General features: G+C 36.4%; 1 protein-coding gene and 1 pseudogene across 2 annotated transcripts in view; both read right to left on the minus strand.

Annotated features, from left to right (window-relative positions):
- Positions 1-3,947: 3,947 nt before the first annotated feature.
- The window catches only part of LOC126204455 (flotillin-2), a 441,744-nt gene continuing 422,439 nt past the window's right edge, over positions 3,948-23,252 (minus strand). For both annotated transcript variants that reach the window (XM_049938840.1, XM_049938841.1), the window contains 3 exons: positions 9,868-10,051; positions 8,604-8,750; positions 3,948-5,167 (listed from right to left, as the gene is read on the minus strand). In XM_049938840.1, the coding sequence (XP_049794797.1) occupies positions 5,138-5,167; positions 8,604-8,750; positions 9,868-10,051 (361 nt within the window). In that variant the 3' untranslated portion in view covers positions 3,948-5,137. The remainder of the gene's footprint in view (positions 5,168-8,603; positions 8,751-9,867; positions 10,052-23,252) is intronic.
- On the minus strand, positions 13,716-13,833 carry LOC126204863 (5S ribosomal RNA; annotated as a pseudogene).

Genomic DNA, 23,252 nt, shown 5'->3' on the forward strand with positions numbered 1-23,252 from the left:
TGCATTCACTCACGTTTACTGAATTTTTACTCTGCACAAACAGGGCATGTTTCAGATTGCTTTATAATAATGTCAACGTCAAAACTGGCCAGTAGCAAAAGAATTTGAATGAAACTTCCTGGCAGATTAAAACTGTGTGCCCGACCGAGACTCGGACTCGGGACCTTTGCCTTTCGCGGGCAAGGCACTTGCCCGCGAAAGGCAAAGGTCCCGAGTCCGAGTCTCGGTCGGCCACACAGTTTTAATCTGCCAGGAAGTTTCGTATCAGCGCACACTCCGCTGCAGAGTGAAAATCTCATTCTGGAATTTGAATGAAATTAACAACTGCCAGTGGAAAATGATAAGCTCTAATTGTTTATGAAGTCTGAAAGAAAACCACCAATTAAAGCAACTGAATAAAATAACACATGCAAATAAGAATAAAATTAATTGCTACAGCCCAGTGTTTAGATGCAATACATAATGACAAAACTTCTGCTACTAACAAATAAGTGGAGTGGAGAGAAAATGAAAATTGACAAAGAAGATGGCTCTTATCTCCTGCCAATATATTTTCTACTGAATTTTATAGGCAGCGAAATTTTCTTACCCTTTTTTCATTTTAAAGATAATGAAAAATACAGATACTGATAGACGGATATATCAATATGGTGATTCAAGGATACAGCATCCCTAAACTGCTATTAGTGCTGGTCACACTTGGTAAGTATGATAAATATTTAAAAGAACATTACACAGATTTAAAGCACTGTAATTGAGAGGTCTAGAGGCTCACTCTAACAGAGATATGTGATGTAAGAGTTAGAAAGTCACACTTTTGTGAGACAATGCAATGAAACTATGATCCAACTAAATCTATTGTGGCTACTAAGCATTGGCACACTGCATACAACCATGTTGTGAAGGCCATGGAAATTACTTGGAAACTGAAACATTTTATGTCCAACTTAGTACTGTGCTAGCAATTCTTCAAGCAGGAAATTACAGTTGTGGGTTCCACTATGTTAAAGAGTTACCAATGCTTATTTTATGATCATAAATCATCACTTGAATTACTGCACCATTAATTCCTCTTCTTGATCCTAATGATGACAGCACATTTTTACTAGTTCTTAATGTCTTTAAACATTCTTTTATCTAGAACCACCCTCTGCATATATGCATATGTGTGTGTGTGTGTGTGTGTGTGTGTGTGTGTGTGTGTGTGTTTTAATCCCTCGCATCCATTATGAGAAAAACACAGTTCTTCATTATGCACATTGTATCTTTATTGTATGTCTCATGCTTTCTGGTACAGATAACAGGAAATGAATAAAACACGAAAATAAAAATACAGGAGCCAAGGGCTGGAAGTGGGAAAAAGTTTGTGAGCTTATACAAAAATAATCAGGTTCAAGCGTCCATGAAGATATACACAGAAAAATTAATGTCAGAGTAATAAAAATTATTGCTTGCATATACAAACAAATCTTACATCCTGCAGCCTTACATTATTTCTTGACTTCAGATAACATTCATCTCCAAATACAATTACATATAGTCCAGCTTTTAACATAAAATATACAGTTTCTTCAAGACTAAAGTCGTATCTACTTGAAGGTACAGGAAGGCGTCTGAGTATTATACTGAAATATTTGTTACATGTTCTTTGTATTTTAATATCATCAGCAGTATAGAACAACTAATTTTTTAAAAAAAGGACCGTACACTGTATTTGGCAATTATCTGATTCCATACTGAGAGAAATGTTTATTAAAAAAATTCAGTTATTAACTATACATTGAAAATATGTGTATATAAAATTTTAGTACTACTTTTTATGTACATTTTTCCTCCTACTAAAAATATACACTAAATGTCTTATTTCCAACATCATAATTGGCAATAATTTTAGTATCTGCATTTTCAGTGACTGTTTTTGTCTGAAATATATTTCTCATTTTTTTTACTTACTGTTGAATTCCATTATATACATTTTCTTGGTTCATGTCATTGTCTTCAGATATTCAAAATAAAAGCTGTAGGCACCGAAGTTTTGTGACTGTACAATACACACAGGAAAATAAGCATCACTTTAGTAGGCAGTGCTGCAGCTGTTTCACCAGTTTTATAGAATAAGGTACATAAATGCATCCATCACTTCATGCAGTAACAGCAGAAAAGTAGCTGCTGAATAATATGAATCCAGAAAAAGCTATAACTTGTGGCAGTGCTCGTCAACAACAATTTTGTTAGCCTTGGAAGGCATACTACTATTCTTAGCTAAATTCTTTACAAATCTTAACATAATTCAAACAGAGCACTTCTATCAACAAAAACTGTACACACTATGCCCAGGAGATAAACCTTAATTTTCAAGGACTTAACATCAACCTATTTTTCTCTCCATACAGATGATAAAAACAAGACTTTTGTTAAATCTATTAAAATCAAAGTATAAATCAATCATTAGTGTTTTGCATTGGTAGAGATGAGTAAATAGTTCATAAAGAGAGTGATGAAGCCACCTCAAATGCATTTACTTTTTGTCGGAGTGTTTAACTGCTGAAAAAGCAGTAGCTGTTTTTAAGTGAGCCATGATAAAATTACCATTTATTAAGTCTTTTAAACATATTTTTACAATTTTGTGATATAGCTTTTAATATTTCATTATGAAATAAGCAGTTTTCCAGAGAGCAATAGTGTCTCATTATTTACTGCTGTTGTATATATATATATATATATATATATATATATATATATATATATATATATATATATATATATATATATGAATATAACAGAGGGAAACATTCCACGTGGAAAAAATATATCTAAAAAGAAAGATGATGAGACTTACCAAACAAAAGCGCTGGCAGGTCGATAGACACACAAACAAACACAAATATACACACAAAATTCAAGCTTTCGCAACAAACTGTTGCCTCATCAGGAAAGAGGGAAGGAGAGGGAAAGACGAAAGGATGTGGGTTTTAAGGGAGAGGGTAAGGAGTCATTCCAATCCCGGGAGCGGAAAGACTTACCTTAGAGGGAAAAAAGGACAGGTATACACTCGCACACACACACATATCCATCCACACATACAGACACAAGCAGACATATTTAAAGACGAAGAGTTTGGGCAGCTTCGTCTTTAAATATGTCTGCTTGTGTCTGTATGTGTGGATGGATATGTGTGTGTGTGCGCGAGTGTATACCTGTCCTTTTTTCCCTCTAAGGTAAGTCTTTCCGCTCCCGGGATTGGAATGACTCCTTACCCTCTCCCTTAAAACCCACATCCTTTCGTCTTTCCCTCTCCTTCCCTCTTTCCTGATGAGGCAACAGTTTGTTGCGAAAGCTTGAATTTTGTGTGTATATTTGTGTTTGTTTGTGTGTCTATTGACCTGCCAGCGCTTTTGTTTGGTAAGTCTTTATATATATATATATATATATATATATATATATATATATATATATATATATATATATAAACAAAGATGATGTGACTTACCAAATGAAAGTGCTGGCAGGTCGACAGACACACAAACAAACACAAACATACACACAGAATTCAAGCTTTCGCAACAAACTGTTGCCTCATCAGGAAAGAGGGAAGGAGAGGGAAAGACGAAAGGATGTGGGTTTTAGGGAGAGGGTAAGGAGTCATTCCAATCGCGGGAGCGGAAAGACTTACCTTAGGGGGAAAAAAGTCTCTCCGCTCCCGCGATTGGAATGACTCCTTACCCTCTCCCTAAAACCCACATCCTTTCGTCTTTCCCTCTCCTTCCCTCTTTCCTGATGAGGCAACAGTTTGTTGCGAAAGCTTGAATTCTGTGTGTATGTTTGTGTTTGTCTGTGTGTCTGTCGACCTGCCAGCACTTTCATTTGGTAAGTCACATCATCTTTGTTTTTAGATATATTTTTCCTACGTGGAATGTTTCCCTCTATTATAACCATATATATATATATATATATCAGAAAAAAAAGTAAGTACTTTCAATGAACTTGCACATAAAAAACTGCAAGAATTTAGAAAGATTCATAATAGCACAAAGTGTCTGTTATGCATGTTACAAAAATTTGATGAGGAAATTTACCAATAACTAAGTTCTTTGAAAAAATTAGAGTTGTAAAAATATACTGCGCAATTTTTTTCTAAAAATTTCACAAGAAAGTATTATCTAATTTATTACAACAGACTTCCAGACAGTTGGCAAAAATATTTGTTGATGTACCTGATATTACTGTTATCAGTATGGAACAAATGAAGTCTTTGTGAACAAGAAAGTAAATATATCAGTTTAAATTATTTAAGGGATAAAGGCACACTATTTCTGCAAAACATCTGCTACTTGTTAAGTCCTTGAAATTGTAATCTTACACACATAACAGCCTGGCAGTAGGGAAAAAAACTGTGATGAGTGCTCTGTGTGAATTATGCTCACTAAAAGGGGGCGGTCATAATGTGCCCATAAGCACAGATTAATTATGTGATTAACTTTCTGAAATGTGCTGCAATAGTGACAGCAGCTGAAGTACAATTTAAAAATTTGAGCAGTCCTTTCAGGCACAAACATAACAAAATAAATGAAAACAATGAGCATTCATCCACGAGAATCTATATAACAGTCTATCATGTGGGTGCATAATGAAGCTAATTTTGCATGTAGCATTAGAAAATTTGATAATCATGATTAAATGTCAGATTTTACTTGTGTTATTCAGTTTTCAAGAGAGATATGAATAAGAACAGATAATATGGGAATTTCATAAGAATTTTTGCTTGGCATTTAGTATTTAGAAACTTGTGCTTCATGATTTGGATAAGCTGTTCAAAGACTGGTCTGTTACTATAACAAACTGTGTAATTATTTTCAAATAAAAATATTTCGCACAATGTCTTTTGTAATTGTAGACATACTTTTGAATAATTTGAATTATGGATGTACATACAGCAAGCAATTAGGATGTATAAATTTTACATTCATCTAGGCGCCAGACAAAATACCTGAGGAAGAAGGCTTATGTTTAGAGTTCTAATAAACTTTCCCATTACTTCTTTTTGATCCCTTGTTTTCAGAAATTTAAAAGAAGTAGAGATTCTATCTTAATGAGAATCACTGTACGGTGTAGTTATGCAGCTGGTTTGCTCCTTGTATTATTTAGCACCTGGGACCTTACTTAGGACCTGAAAAACACAAAATGAAAATTACATGTGTTTATTAAAAGTGAATAATGTCTATGAAATAAAAAAATGAAAAATTATAGTAAACACTGCAAAACAGTTTAGGAGCTAACAATTATAAATGGCAACCACATGATATTATGAAATGCCAGCTCTATAATGTGAATGAACAAAACACTTTAAACTCAGATTAAATATAGAATTAGTTAGAATATCCATTTCAGTAAAATCATTTATATTTTTACATTTATAAATGTCCACATTCCTCAGATAATGGTATAAGGTGTGCAAACAGGTACTTTGATTTTAGGCAAGGTCATTATAGGCCACTGTGGTACAATTATTAGAACCTCAATAAAGCAACCTCAAAAGTCATGCCACAGACACACAGCCAAAGGCAGATTTAGAAAAGATCGCTGTATGGTGTGGCAGTTGACGCTAAATAATGAAAAGTGTGAGGTGATCCACATGAGTTCCAAAAGAAATCCATTGGAATTTGATTACTCGGTAAATAGTACAATTCTCAAGGCTGTCAATTCAACTAAGTACTTGGGTGTTAAAATTACGAACAGCTTCAGTGGGAAAGGCCACATAGATAATATTGTGAGGAAGGCGAGCCAAAGGTTGCGTTTCATTGGCAGGACACTTAGAAGATGCAACAAGTCCACTAAAGAGACAGCTTACACTACACTCTTTCGTCCTCTGTTAGAACATTGCTGCGCGGTGTGGGATCCTTACCAGGTGGGATTGACGGAGGACATCGAAAGGGTGCAAAAAAGGGTAGCTCATTTTGTATTATTACGTAATAGGGGAGAGAGTGTGGCAGATATGATACCCAAGTTGGGATGGAAGTCATTAAAGCAAAGACGTTTTTCGTCACGGCGAGATCTATTTACGAAATTCCAGTCACCAACTTTCTCTTCCAAATGCGAAAATATTTTGTTGAGTCCAACTACATAGGTAGGAATGATCATCAAAATAAAATAAGAGAAACCAGAGCTCGAACAGAAAGGTTTAGGTGTTCGTTTTTCCCACACGCTGTTTGGGAGTGGAATGGTAGAGAGATAGTATGATTGTGGTTTGATGAACCCTCTGCCAAGCACTTAAATGTGAATTGCAGAGTAATCATATAGATGTAGAAAAGAATGAAGTAGAACAAAAACTAAGTGTTTTGAAAATGCCAATGAATTCTAGAAATTACAACGTATAGGACGCTTTTCAGGTGCTTGTGTGAGGGCATAGTTCTGTAAATATTTTTGTGGCATGAACACCTCTCAAGAACATTCCAATAAGGACAATGCACACATTCAAAGGATGCTGTCAACACTGAAACTAATGTGGATTTTGGACTCACAAAAGCAACCAGCAAACCACATGAAGTTTAGTAAACCAAGAATAAAAGTGAAACAGAATGACTGACTTAATGTGCAGATTCAAAGGCTTGCTGTCAACACTGAAACTAATGTGGTTTATGGACTCACAAAAACAACCAGCAAACCACATGAAGTTTAGTAAACTGAGAATAAAAGTGAAACAGAATGACTGACTTCCTGAACATGTTGGAATCAACTGATCATAATAAGCTTAGAAGATAAACAACAGCTACTTAATATAACTGGGGAGGCAGAAGCATTTTTTCTATGTGGAAGCTTTCCTTCTGATTTACTACTTGAAAATTAAATTTAGTTAGCATAAGCAGAAATCTTATTAAGCAATTTTATGACAAGTTACTGTTAACAAAGTTTAAAGATTAAGTTTCAATGATTTACCTGTCTTTTGTTGATGTATGGCATGACTTTTATCACATCTGTGAAGGTTTTCGTTCTTGATGGGATTTTACAGAACATGAGGAGCAAGTGAGTGAGTGAATGAATGAATGAATGAATGAATGAATGAACTAACCCAGTAGAACAAATAACACAAAATTGTGTGCAGTCAATTCAAAGGAATGATCAAAGAATCCACCTGAAGTGATTTAGGGAAACTCAGAAAATGTTTCTAAGTGTAGGTGCTTGATTGGGGGATCTGAAACCCACTTCTACATATAAGTCCAGATTTTCAACTACTATGGCCACCTCATTGTCTGATAAGACATTTTCTATAGAATTATGTAGGCCATCAACTGCATCATCCTTCAGTTGCTGTTTAGAGCGATGCTAGATGCATCAGTGCACACACATCAAAAAACGTTCTGCATCACCTCGTTTCTGAGAGTTCTGGAACCTGTACAGAAAATCGGAATAGAGATCAACATAAACATCATTTCCACCCCCCCCCCCCCTTTTTACTTCTCATGAAAACCGAACCTTGCATGTTGTTCCACCATACAGTGAGACCTTCAGAGGTGGTGGTCAAGATTGCTGTACACACCGGTACCTCTAATACCCAATAGCACGTCCTCTTGCATATACATTCTGTGCCACCATACAGCCTGTCACATAGTGTAAATGCAGCTGATAAACACAATGCATTCTATTATTAGTACACTTTACACAGAGTAAACACAGCTGAGTACTGTGCCGTTATACAGCTTGGCATGCCTGTAGTCATCATGGCATATTATCCCCAAGTTCATCAAGGCACTGTTGGTCCAGTTGTCCCACTCCTCAACAGCAATTTGGCATGGATCCCTCAGAGTGGTTGGTGGATCATGTCATCCTTAAACAGCCCTTTTCAATCTATCCCAGGCATGTTCAATAGAGTTCATGTGTGGAGAACATGCTGGCCACTCTAGTTGAGCGATGTCATAATCCTGAACAAAGTCATTCAGAATATGCACACGATTGGGGTGCAAATTGTCATCGATGAAGACAAATGCCTCGCCAATATGTTGCCGATATGGTTGCACTATGTCAGAGTATGGCATTCACGTATCGTACAGCCGTTACAGTGCCTTCCATGGCTACCAGCAGTGTATGTCGACCCCACATAATGCAACCCCAAAACAGCAGGGATCTTCCACACTGCTGCACTCACTGGACAGTGCGTCTAAGGCATTCTTTTGGGCTGATCCCAAAATATTCCTTAATGCTGTACAAACATGCTGTTTTTAAGTACTCTCTTAGTTTTGTTTTGATAACTGGTGATGTTTTTATATTTTTTAAACTGCTACTCTATGCAACAGTCAGGTCCAGACAGTCTTCAAACATTCCAAGATTTACAAGTTTGCTAGAATATCAAGAAATGATGTATGCAGGAGAAATGAATTTGGTAATTTGGAATATGAGAACCATCAGATGACTAACACATTTCTTTGAATAAATGGAAGCACATGGTTTACTACTTCAATGTGGTGGTACCAAAATTGATTTATCATCAGAAATGTTTCCTGCTCCAGTTATTCACTATTACAGGAGTTTGGTAAGTAAGTTTAGAATAAAAAACAATACAAATAAATCCTGAATATTCAATACAAGTATTGCTTGGTCACATAACTCACCTTTGAGAGGTCCACTCCTGTTACAGCATGCACTGCAGGTGGTATCTGCCCAACCAGTCTGGTTACCTCAGCTATTCCCTTTGACTCACCACCGAGCAGCACAATCTCCTCTGTCTTTGCCAGTGGAGCTGCCACCTCTGCCGCAATCTGTCACAATGAAATCGCATTATATTTAAGACTACTCACAATAATATCAGAACTGCTTCTTATCGAGCATGTTCCGTGTAATTAGGTACATTACTTGTTTCACTGGTTCATAAGGATGTGTACAAGGCATCTTTCGATAATCGGTGAAGTATTATAACAACCCAATAATAGATAAATACAGAAATATAAACACAAGATGTAATTCAGAAAAAAACATTAGCACGTAGTTACCAGAATTGTGAACCAAATATAAGAGCAGGGTAATCAATGAAGGCCAACATTTGACAATGGAAGCATGTTTGTTACACGAAAATGATGTGTGAACCTACTGCAGCTGAGAAAAGGCAGATATTCTTTCAGTTTTTAAGAACTACATATTTATATTACTTTTGTTGTAAAATTACAACAATAATGGTAATTCATGGATAGAGCAATACACAAAATATGGGAAAGGTAACCATGAACCTACAGCAGATCGATGCATGGAGCACTGAAACACTTAACAGAAAACAGCTTTCACATTACCTATTGACCTCTAGCTCTTTCTCTAGCTAAGGAACACACATTCTTGTACACAGGCATGCAGGCACCCATTGATAACAGTCAATCAAAACCCAATACAGAAGCCGTCAACCCTGAATTTATACAACTGTCAGATAGTGAAAAACATATGATAATATATATATGCAACAGCAAATTATCAAACAGTTTTAAAACATTTCTGAAAAAAATATTACAGCCAACAACTACAGACAACAATAATAGTTTACTCAAAGTCGACGTATGTCCATCTACAATGTCACAACATGCACTGATGAAGGCAGTAAAGCGGAAATAACCTTATATACCAAAATTATCCAATTATCTACATAATTGCTTAAAACAGTTCCAACCTTCCCCTAACTGTGATCCTCCCCCTATTCCAACCAGATGCACCCCAGTAATTTTTCAGGAATTCCTTGCTTCTACCCTGGTCTTACCTTCCTTTTCTAAATCCCCTCATTGTGAGATCATCCATTTCTATAAGAAACCCTCAGCTCTCCTTTAAACTCTCACAGAGCTAGTTATTCACCACAACACTGGATACAAAGGACCTGTCTGTGGCTCTTGAGCTCACCTTAGGTAAGGCATCCAATACAAGGGACATGATGGCAGCATCACCATATTGCTTGTAGACAGCTGCCTTCATACGCATGCGCTCAGCCTCTGCTTTTCCCACACTCTCTATAGCATATGCTTCTGCTGCTCCAATCTGCTTTATCTTCTCTCCTTCTGCTTTGGCCACTTCCACAGTCTGGGTCCTGGAAAATGACAGGAACTCTGCAAGTCTTATCACAGACCAAACATGTTACAGTTAAGACTCATTATCTCTTTGAGATGCCCATGATCATAGTAACCATGCTAACAGTTATTATTATTAGGATAATGTCTGTGTTGTATGGAATATGACACCAAGAAGAGACAGTAATACTAATTATGAGTAACCATAAAAAATGTAACAAGTGAAAAGAGTGATAATTTGCATGAAACATGGACCCACAGTTGTAATGATGGCTATGGTTGCAATGGGTGTTTTGATAGAAGCAAATCTGATGATTAAATAGAAAACTTGCATAATTCTTTTCTGGTGATCTAGGTTGCAGCTGTAAGTGAAGTGTTGCTGCCAACAGCAGAATAGTTTACAACAGTTGAGCACAGACTATTCCAGCACTGCACAAGTGGCGAGTGTGATGCCAGGGCATCCCTCAGCTCGCTCACAGCCAGGCGCACGTTGGGTAGGCTACCTGTCAGGCAGTTCTACTGCATGCCTTCTGTGCATGCTTTAGCCACTTGGCCACCCCTGCCCATAGGCTCACAGCTGTTCCAGTACAATCACGCATGCCACAGTCCGACTGTCTGATTGTGTGTGCATCAACTGTTTCCCTATCCCTGCTCTCCTGTGTCCACATGTGCCCAGCTGGTTGCTGGTGGGAATATGAGCTGGAACAGTCTGGGCTAACAGATATGAGAGAGGACTAGAAAGTAACACACAATAACTTTTTCCTCACCTGCTATTCCAACTGGAATGTCAAAATTTCATAATGATACAGTTTAAAGTTTGTGCTTACAGAGGGTATTTTGCTTTTACATGCAGCTCTAGTGAGAGAAGTCTGAACTACAAAACAAACACGATGTGCTCATTAGTGTCATCAACTTGTGAAGAGCAGCAAAGTGTAATTCGATATTTGTGGGCCAGAGAACATAAACAGAGTGAGTCACAGTGACATGCACGGTATGTACGAGGGTGACTGTACGGACTCTAGTAATGTGTCGGATGGTGCGTGTTCTCTCAAGAGAACTGTGTGAACCTTAGTGATTCACCACATTCTGGGTGGCCAGTATCAGCTGCAGTCCTGCAGAACGTCACAGCCACTGAGGCAGAAATTTTGAACGACTGGCTTGTGCAGCTGTGAACCTCATCATAGCAGTCAAACATTTCCTACGGTGAGGTGTACAATATTGTTCACGGCTCGTTGAAATTTCACGAAGTTAGTGCTCGGTGGGTGCCTAAGAGACTGACAGGCAACCACAAGGGTCAATAAATGATGACAAGCTGGGATCACTTAACGCATTACGCCACAGAAGGGCGTGACTTCCTGAAAAAAATCATCACAGATGGTGAGTCGTGGGCATACCACCACATACCTGAAAACGAGAGGCCTCTATGGGGTGGAAACATGCTGGTTCCCCAGTGCAAAAAAATTTCAAAGTGACTCAGTCTGCTAGAAAAGTGCTTGTCAGTATTGTGTAATATCCATGTGTGTTACTGCTTGACTTTGCTGAACACAGGGCTACTGTGGATGCTGCAGTCTAGTTCGGTTAAGTTGCATCGTGCCCTTCACGACAAACGCCACAGTGTTAATGCTGGTGGTGTCAAACTTCTTTGTGACTATGTTCATGCCCATGTTGCTGCTCCTGTTCATGAAAAACTCAGCACATGTGGGTGGGAGGTGCCGCAGCGTCCACCATACAGTCCAGAACTTGCTCCACTGGACTTTCATCTGTTTGGTCCCATGAAGAAATTTATGACCAGCCAACACTTTGAGACAGATGCAGAAGTGAAATCAGCCATCTGTAGATGGCTATACTCCAACCAAATGGACTTCTACGAACAAGGCATATTGAAATTGGTACCACAATGGAAGAAATGTGTTGAGAACATAGGTAAAAGATGTAAGTTCATTTGTGATTTTTTGTTTAATACCTATTAAACTTTTCGGTAGTAAAATCATTGTGTGTTACTTTCCCATCTTCCCTCATTCATGAATGAATTGAACACTCCTTTGTCAACAGACTCGAACATCCTTAATGGGGAGACACTTAAAATGTAGGAGTAACATCGGGGATAGCTCTAATTTTATGACTCATAATGGTATTAGCACACACAATGTAAACAAGGTAAATGATAAGAAGAGGATTGTTTAATGATGCCACGGTCATGAGGCTTTAGAATACATCACTAGAGGCCCCATATACTTTGGCGTTACCATCGACACTGACTTCGAGAGAAAAACCACATAAATCCAATAAGGAAGGCAGATATCAGGCCAATATTCATTGCAAGCCTCTGGTTGCTTCAATAGGGTGTAATTGCTATGATAAAGGAAAACTCAGTAATTTAAATAACAAATAAAAATAAGAAAAAGCTGCCACTCACCAGCAGCTGAGTGGCACATAATAGAACAGAAAAATGTGTGAGCTTCCAAGAGAGCTATTGCTCTGTTCAGAGTATGCATTTAGGGTTCTATGTATAAAACCTCTAGTTTCATTTATATTATATATGCTTGAGCACTCATCAAGAATGAGTAATAGTAGTGTTTGCCTGAAGAGATCAGTTATAATCAATGTATACCTGGTCAACATCCAGCAATAGTATTTGAAGCTATGGCCTATCAATGTAAACAAATCTAATGTCAGTGTTGCAGAGTATCCAGACACGGTAAATCTCTTCAACAGTGAGCAACTTGACAGTGAATTTTTCAGTACCATTGCAAAAACTACAGTAAAAGATATAGAAAATGCGATACTGTCACTAAAAAGTAAAACATCAGCAGGATGGGATGGGATACCAACAAAAGTGTTAAAAACAGTCTCTAAAATAATTGCGCAGCCACTAACTACAATAGTTAACCAGTCCCTTCAAGAAGGTTATTTTCCAGTAACACTGAAGTACGCAGTAGTTAAGCCACTATTCAAAAATGGCACAAAAGAACACATGGGAAACTATCGTCCAGTGTCTCTTCTTCCATCACTGTCAAAAATATTTGAGAAGATAGTCACCACACAAATTCAAAATTTCATATAAAAATTTAAAATAATCTCAAAAAATCAGTATGGATTTCAAAAAGGCAAAACCACAATATCTGCTACAAATAATTTTGTTGATACAATTAGTTCATCTCTAGATAACTCACTGCATGCCACAGGAATTTTTTGTGACCTATCAAAGGCCTCTGACAGTGTGAATCACTCTTCGCTACTCTGTAAAATGGAAAAGTATGGAATTAGGGGCACAGTATTATTAGAATGGTTTAAATCCTATCTAACCAACTAAAGAGAAGGAGTGGTTATAACATCAGCAACAGGAACTTATACTTCAGAATCGAAAACCATTTCACAAGGAGTACCCTAAGGTTCTGTCTTAGGTCCCATTCTGTTTTTGTTGTACATAAATGATCTGCCACTTAATATTGAGTGTCATTCAGTTTTATTTGCAGATAAAAGTACTCCATCTTCAGGCCACAACTGGCCCATCGGGACCATCCGACCACCTTGTCATCCTCAGTTGAGGATGCGGATAGGAGGGGCGTGTGGTCAGCACACCGCTCTCCCGGTCGTTATGATGGTTTTCTTTGACCAGAGCCACTACTATTCGGTTGAGTAGCTCCTCAGTTGGCATCAGGAGGCTGAGTGCACCCCGAAAAATGGCAACAACACATGGCGGCCCGGATGGTCACCCATCCAAGTGCCGGCCAAGTCCGACAGCGCTTAACTTTGGTGATCTGACAGGAACTGGTGTATCCGCTGTGGCAAGGCCGTTGCCTTATTTGCAGATGACACATCTTTAATCATTGAAAGTACCATTACAAATCACATTCCACAAACTGTATTAAATACTCTAGAAAACTTAGACACCTGGTTTCATTTAAATGGGTTAAAATTAAACGTGGAAAAGACTCAGTTAATGCAATTTAAAACAAAACAAGCAAAATTAAATGACATTCAGGTCAGTCACAGAAACCAGGATTTGCAGGAAGCTAGCTGTGTAAAATTCCTAGGAATGCAACTAGATAAAAATCTATCATGGGGGTCACACATACGGTACCTTGCAAATAAATTAAATAGCCTAACATATGCAATGAAAATATTGTACAATGCTACCAGTATGGGCATAAGAAAAGTAGTACATCACAGCTACTTTGAGTCGGTAATAAGGTATGGAATTGTATTTTTGGGTACCTCAAACCATATGTGCCAAATACTAAAATTTCAGAAAACCATCATTAGAAATATGCACAATGTAGGATGAAGAAAATCATGTCGCCCACTCCTAAAAAATCTGAGTATACTAAGTGTTCCCTCACTATACATATATGAGCTGATTATCTTTGTACACAGTAACCCTGATTTATTTGTAGCAAATTTTTGTCAACATGATTACAACACCAAAAATCAAAATAATTTTATGTTGCCCACCCACCGTTGAAAACTTTATGCTCAAACTCCACATTATATGGGAATGAAAATTTATAACAAAGTGAAAGGAAGAGAATTGCTCAGCTTAAATTTAGAAACACTGAAAAAAACCTTATATGAGAAACTAGTGCAGAAATGTCACTATTCAGTAGAAGAATTCATAAATGACAACCTGAAAATTTGAGCAGGAGAGAGAAAGTACTTACGACTGTTAATCTTAAAAGTTTGTTACTTTTGAAGAAAAATTATTAACTGCTTAATTAAGTAATTATTCAGTACTGTATATTATATTACTGGTGTTATAAGGAAAATTGTAAACCAGTTTTTGTGTTTTGATGAGTCTCCTGTACTTTTAAGTCAATGGCTCGAAATTGTATGTACAGAAGTAAACTATACATAATAAAAGATGAAAGCAATTTATCTACTCTTATTATTAATTGATCAGCAATTCTGTGGCTATAAATTGATCTGTAAATTGTATACATTTTGAGTATAGGCATCATACTTGTAAGCACTCAGCTGCAGTTCATTAGTATCTGAAAGCACATGAAACAGGAGCATAAGATAGTGAGTCACAGTGACATCCATGAATAAAATGATATTGGAGTATCAATGGAGTCAGGATAGTCTTGCAATGATCCTAACACTCCAGTTAAGAACACTGACAATAAGCATAGCCTGGGCACTTCTAATACAGTGCCAACAAGGTAACCATGAAGTGCATATGAAGGAATGAGGAATGTACAGAGCACTACCTAACAGTAACGTAAATGACAGGCCTGGATGACTCATCAAGCAGAATTGAGATGAACATAGTCTGTGTATTCTATCCCTGACTGTTTCATAATGATATACTCAAAAGGAAGTTGTTATTTTTAAATATATTGTCTTTGTAAGCTGAATTAACAAGACGTGTCATGTAAACATTCTCCCTTTTCCTGAAACTTTTCCTAAATGCTCCTGCTAATTGTTGAGAAAAAATATCACCAAATAATCATTTGTTATTGTGGTAGTTGTAACAGACACAATTCAAAATCAGTTACTACTTACCTTCATTCATTTACAATAGCATTACCCTGAAGCAATGAATTCCAAATTTATCTCTGGCATTGACGTATTGAGATATTATGATACTTCATTTCATTTTATTATCTTCCTGTATATCATTTACATGATGTAGGAATTGTCACAACAAAGTTATCACACTAGTACAAGTACTATAGACATAATAATGAAATATCACTTTCAAGGCATTTTTTAAAAGTACAAATTTAGACATATAAATTAAAATTTTTGGCAATAAATTTACACACAATCAAAGTACTCATCTACATCATAGAAAGTTTTGCTTAAAAGGTAATTTTTAAGTTCAGTCTTAAATTTTACTTCATCTATTATTGCCTTCATGTACACTGGCAGAGCATTGTAGAGTTTTATTCCAAAATAACTTACATGCTTTTGGGTTTGTGTTGTCCTTACCCTTTCTACATACAAATTCTTACGAGTTCTAGTATTATAATTATGGCAGTCCTCATTTGTATGTAGATTTTTCATATGTGCTCTTGTACACAGAATATACAGTGATGGTATTGTGAGTATTTGCAGTTCTTTGAAAAGGGGCCTACAATGAGTTCTTGGAGAGTTATGTGTTATGATTCGTATAACTCTTTTCTGAAATTTGAAGATATCTGTTAAGCTTGATTTAGTTTTACCCCAGAACACTATGCCGTAAGACACGATGGACTGAAAGTAAGCAAAATACACTAGTCTAGTACAGTCTGTGCTGCATACTCTAGATAATATCCTCAATGCAAAACATGCCGAATTGAGCCTTTGGGATAAGTACTTGAGATGGTCTTTCCAGCTTAAGTTTTGATCAATGTGCATGCCCAAAAACTATGTGGATTGTACACTCTCTATCTTCGTATCCATTAGTTTTAACTGGAGGTCCATATCTTGAGTTGCTTTGCCATACTGTATATAATTTGTTTTACTTAGATTAAGTGTTAACTCCTTAGCATTAAACCAATGTTGAATATATTTCAGGACTGTATCAGTTGTGATGGTTAATGATTTTTTATCATCACTTATAATTATGCTAGTGTCATCTGCGAACATTATTATTTTGGTAAAAATATTAGGATTTTTTATGTCATTTATATAAAGCAAGGATAATAAGGGACCAAGAACACTGCCCTGTGGGACACCTATTTCCAATTTCTTTGCATCTGAGACCCACTTGACTTTCTGATTTTTATGTTCTGCGATGATTTCTACTACCTGAGTTCTATCTTGAAGGTAAGATTCAAACCACTGCTTCACAACTCCCCTTACACCTATTGCCTCCATCTTGTTTAACAGAATTTTGTGATTTACTGTATCAAAAGCTTTAGATAAATCTAAGTTAATTCCCACTACACATTTTTTAGTGTCGACACTCCTGGCAATCTCTTTGGTATAGGCATGGATAGCTGATTCTGTGCTGTGGGCCGAGCGAAAGCCATGTTGATTGCAGTTTAGATGTTTGTGAGCATCTAAGTAATTTGTGAGTCTGGTTTTCATTAATTTCTCTAGAATTTTTGAAAATGATTGGAGAAGGGATATTGGTCTATAATTTTCTACCTTGTATGGATCTCCTTTTTTAAACAGAGGTCTAACCGTAGAGATTTTCAAACTCTCAGGAAACACACCTTCGCTGAAAGACAAACTGGCATTACGTGCCAGGGGCTTTATAATTTGTTGGGCAACTTTTTTTTATTATTGACACAGGCACTTCATCCACACCTGCAGACATTTTTGATTTTAGACTCTTTATCACCTTTAATATTTCATTATCATTTGTGGGAGTTAACAACATACTACTGTCTACTTTTGGGGCTGTTAATTTCTCATGTTTAGTAAAGTTTTTACTTAATGACACTGGTACACTTAAAAAGTAATTATTAATGTAATTTGCCAGAGTTTCATCTTTTAATTCAATATTTTCACTATTTTTAGTACTATTTCCTGATCCTTGAGGCCCTTACCTGTTTCCCTTTTCACAATTTCCCAAATAGTTTTTGATTTATTGCCTGATTTTCTTATTAATTTATCATTACTTAGTAATTTTGCTTTTGTAATTACTTTTCTATGTATTTTTTGTAATTTGTTACATATTCTTTAAACTTGGGGTCAGTCCAACTTTTCAGTCTATAGTTAAGCATTTTCATGGTCCTGGAGGAATTTCTAATACCTGTTGTGATCCAGGAGTTAGCATGTGTATGCCCATATGTGTTTGTTTTGACAAGTTTCTTAGGAAAACACATTTCAAAATTCAACATAAACAGGGAAGAAAAAACATTATATGCAGTGTTTGTGCTAGTTTGTAACAGTACTTCTGCCCATGATTGGTTAGTCAGTGTATTTATGAAGTGACTGCAACTATTTGTGGAGAAGGTTCTTTTGTACATTTTATCTTCTATCTTTTCACTTTGGCTGCCATGTGTTTCAAATTGATATACAAGGTGATTTCCCTGGCAGGCCATGAGAATCAAATTGATACATACAATCCAGACCGAGTGTAGAAACCATAAAACAGCTACAGTGATTTCAGATGGATATTTAGTTGGCCCTGGCCTCCTGGAGAGGCTGTGCACATTTGGTTCTGAATTTCATTAATGGATACTGTGACAGTCAATTCTTGTAGGCTGCCCTGCAGTCAACTGTTTTGTTACATTTACAATCTCTGGTTACACTAGCAATAATTCATGCAGCAATGTTGCTAAAGGTTATTTGTGTTTGAAGTCATGTTTCCTCAAAGATTTGAGAGGGAGGCCAGTTTGTTTGGTGATGATCCTGAATATTCCCTCGAGAATTCTGACTGTGATTCTGATGGAGGAGGACTGAGAGACAGAAAGAGAGATAAAAAAAGAAGACAGAACAACTGTTGGGAAATCAAAAACGTACCTCAAAGAAATGTCAGGTTACTTGGCATTATGTAACTGGAAAACGAATGACTTGACCACAACTTGTAATTAGGGAATTGCTGATCATGCAAAGATGAAAATGAGATGAAAATGACTGGAAGATGCGATGAACTGGATTTTTGCTGCTGACCTTTTTTTTTTTTTTTTTTTTTAACCAAGTTTTGGAAATGATTGTCACTGGGATTAATCATTTTATTGACAATATTGTCAATGTAAAATGTACAGAACGAAGGTTTTTTGGATTCATTCTGTGGACTGGTTTGGACTGAAATTCTACACTCCAGAAATATTTGTCACTGTACAAAAATGAAGTTCGTTGGTTGCTTTGGAGAGAAAGAGACCAAACTACAGGGTCATCAGTCCCTAAAAATGACGTAAGTAAAGCTTTACCCAAAAACAAGTTTGAGGCACTTTTGAATATACTACATTTTTATGTCAATTGTGGTATAAACAATGGCAAACTGTGTAAAATTTCACCATTAGTTGATTTACTAAACTATAACTTTCACTAAGTGTATTGTCTTGGTGAGAAAGCATCCACTGGTGAAACTATGATGCTGCTTAGAGGAAGGCTGGGGTTTCGCCAGTATATTCCAGGGAGATGTCATAAATATGGTCTCAAACTATATGAAGTGTGTGTTCATGGAGGCTATATCTGGCATGTGAAAGTGTATGCTGGAAAGGAGACTGCACTCGCACATCACAACATTTATTTATTTATTTATTATCATCCCAATGATCACATTTGTGATATAGGATTCGTCAGGGTACATTTTAACAACTATACAATATTTTTACAAAATTTTTATCTGTGCTGAATTCGTATGAATCTATCTTATATTTAATACAATATACAACTAATAAGTGTTTTTATAACATAATTTCTTATGTGCTTGACAGACATATTCACTGATGTAATTTCATTTGTCGCATTAACTTAAACATATAGCTGCGCAGATATATTCACTTATGCTGTAATAACATTTGTCAAGCATGTGGTTCTTTATAACAGTTTTAAATTTATCCTCATTTTCCAGCTCTTTGATATGATTTGGTAGTGCATTAAAAAGTTTGATCCTTGATTACATACATGTTTCTGTCTTCGAGTCCTTGTTACAGCTTGTATGTGGAGATCTTAACATTGCCGTGTATCGTAATTATGGTAGTCTGTATTGGTTTTCATTTTGTCCTGATTTCTTTTGATCACCAACAGACATTTCAGAATGTATAATGATGGAATTTCTGAAATTTTCAATGCTTTAAAAAGGGGCCTACAGTGTGTTTGAGGTGGGCTCTGGGTCATTATCCGAATAGCACATTTTTGTAATTTGAAAATCTCATTTAGACGACAATTTGTTTTTCCCCAGAATACTATCCCATATGATGCAATGGACTGAAAATAGCTAAAATATACTAATCTGGTACAGTCATTACTACAAACTCTTGAAATTATTCTAACATGCTGAATTTAGTTTTAGTGCTAAGCTCACCACATGGTCCTTCTAATTAATCTTCTCATCAATGTGCATACCCTGGAATTTTGCACACTGTACTCTTTCAAGTTGTTTGCCCTCCATGGTGGGATTTAGGTCATCATGCTCACTTATTTTACTGTATTTCACATAATTAGTTTTTTTTGCATTCCGTGTTAGCTTGTTAGAACTAAACCATTTTTGTATATCTTGTAGGACATGGTCCACAGTACTGTGCAATGACAGCTTCATATCACTAACTATTAAACTAGTATCATCAGCAAATAACATGATTCTAGCTTTTCTCTCTGACACCTGAATATCATTCATGTAAATGAGGAACAGCAAGGGGCCTAATACACTTCCTTGGGGTACTCCTACTGTGACCTCCCTTGGATCTGATCTTAGTTTAAGTTTTTGATTAATATTTGGTGCTATAATTTCAACCACCTGCATCCTCTTTTCCAGATAAGACTCAAACCACTTTTTTACCAGTCCTCTGATACCTATAGCTTCAAGCTTTTCCAAAAGTATGCTGTGGTCAACAGTGTGAAAGGCTTTTGACAAATCTAGATTTGTTCCAACTACACTTTTTCCCTCGTCCAATTTAGTGATTATTTCTTATTTGTATTCCAGTACAGCTGTTTCAGTACTTCTCCCAGCCTGAAATCCATGCTGATTGCTATTTATCAGATTGTGGATATTAAGATAATGTGTGGCTCTATATTTCATTAGTATCTCTAAAACCTTAGAGAAAGTTGGGAGAAGTGAGACGGGTCTGTAGTTTTCTGTTTTAAGCTTATCACCCTTTTTCAACAGAGGAACAACTTTAGAAATTTTCAGTTTCTGTGGAAACATGCCCTCAGCCATTGACAAGTTTGCTATGTGCACCCATGATTTCGCTACTTGATTAGCTGTTTTCTTTACTAGTATTATTGGCACCTCATCTACTACAGCTGACATCTTGGACTTGAGACTTTTAATCACTTCCTTTTCATTCGTTGGAACTGCCATCATACTGCTGGCTGCCTTGGGTGCTTCCATCTTAATTAGATTAGATTAATACTTGTTCCATAGATCATGAATACGACACTTCGTAATGATGTGGAACGTGTCATGTTAACAAAAGATGTCTGTACAATATATTACATTACACAAAATATTGCATGACACTAATGTTTAAGTTGTTCTTCTTTTTTGCCCCCCTTAACTTATATCTAAAAATTCAGCCATTGAGTAGAAGGAGTTGTCATCTAGAAATTCTTTTAATTTATTTTTAAATGTTAGTTGGCTATCTGCCAGGCTTTTGATGCTGTTTGGTAGGTGACCAAAGACTTTTGTGGCAGCATAATTTACCCCTTTCTGTGCCAAAATCAGATTTAACCCTGCATAATGAAGATAATCCTTTCTCCTGGTGTTATAGCGATGCACACTGCTATTACTTTTGAACTGGGCTGGATTATTAACAACAAATTTCATAAGTGAATATATATACTGTGAGGTTACTGTGAGGATCCCTAGATCCTTAAATAGATGTCTGCAGGATGACCGTGGGTGGTCTCCAGCAATTATTCTGATTACACGTTTTTGAGCAATGAATACTTTTCTACTCAACGATGAATTACCCCAGAATATGATGCCATACGAAAGCAGTGAATGAAAGTAGGCATAGTAAGCTAATTTACTGCAATTCTTATCACCAAAATTTGCAATAACCCTAATAGCATACGTAGCTGAACTCAGACGTTTCAGCAGACCATCAATGTGTTGCTTCCAGTTTAACCTCTCATCAATGAACACAACTAAAAATTTTGAAAGTTCTACCATAGCTACAGACTATGTTCAAAGTCTATATTTATTACTGGAGTTGTGCCATTTACTGTACAGAACTGTATATACTGTGTTTTATCAAAATTTAAAGAGAGTCCGTTTGCCGAGAACCACTGAATAATTTTGTGAAAAACATCATTTACAATTACATCACTTAGTTCTTGGTTTTTGGATGTTATTACTATACTTGTATCATCAGCAAAAAGAACTAACTTTGCATCTTCATCAATGTGGAATGGTAAGTCATTAATGTATATCAAGAACAGTAAAGGACCTACGACCGAGCCCTGTGGGACCCCGTACTTGATAGCCCCCCAGTTTGAGGAATCAGCTGTTGTTTTAACATTACATGAACCACTTATTTCAACTTTCTGCATTCTTCCAGTTAAGTATGAATTAAACCAATTGTGCACTGCCCCCCCTCAAACCATAATGATTTAGCTTATCTAAAAGAATTCCATGATTTACACAATCAAAGGCCTTTGAGAGATCACAAAAAATACCAATGGGTGATGTCCGGTTATTCAGAGCATTTAATATTTGATCAGTGAAAGCGTATATAGCATTTTCTGTTGAAAAGACTTTCTGAAAACCAAACTGACATTTTGTTAGTGCTTTATTTTTACAAATATGGGAGGCTACTCTTGAATACATTACTTTCTCAAAAAATTTTGATAGAGCTGTCAGAAGAGAGATTGGGCGGTAGTTGTTGACATCCGACATATCCTCCTTTTTATGCAATGGTTTTACAATGGCATATTTCAGTCTATCGGGGAAAACACCCTGCTCCAAAGAGCTATTACATACGTGGCTGAGAATCCTACTTATCTGTGGGGAACAAGCTTTAAGTACCTTGCTGGAAATGCCATCAATTCCGTAAGAGCTTTTACTTTTCAGTGAGTTTATTATTTTACTGATTTCAGAGGGAGAGGTTGGTGGAATTACAGTTGTTTCAAACTGCACAGGTATGGCCTCTTCTATTAGTAGCCTTGCCTCTTCTAGTGAAGATATAGATCCTATTTTCTCCACAACATTTAAAAAATGATTATTGAAAATATTTTCAATTTCTGATTGTTTGTTAGTACACTTGTCATTCAGTTTTATGGCACTAAAATCTTCCTGTGCTCTTGGTTTCCCTGTTTCCCTTTCAATAATATTCCAAATTGCTCCCCAAAATTCCTGCTTAATGCCTGGGGTACATTTAAAAAGTAATTATTTATATAATTAGGCATGGCATATTTATCTACCATTTTATTCTCCTCATCTGTTAGAATAATTTCCTTGTCTTTGATAGGTACCCCAGTTTCTTTTCTCACAATTTCCCATGATATTTTAGTTTTATTTCTGGACTGTATTATTTCCATGTCATTACTTAATAACTTTGCATTCGCAATTACTCTGCAGTATATTTTCCTATACCTTTTTACCTATTCTATAAAATCAGTATCTTTACACTCCCTCAACTCTGAATTCAGTTTTTTCATGTTTTCACATGATTT

This window comes from Schistocerca nitens, chromosome 9, assembly GCF_023898315.1.
Source record: "Schistocerca nitens isolate TAMUIC-IGC-003100 chromosome 9, iqSchNite1.1, whole genome shotgun sequence".
Classification (NCBI taxonomy): Eukaryota; Metazoa; Arthropoda; class Insecta; order Orthoptera; family Acrididae; genus Schistocerca; species Schistocerca nitens.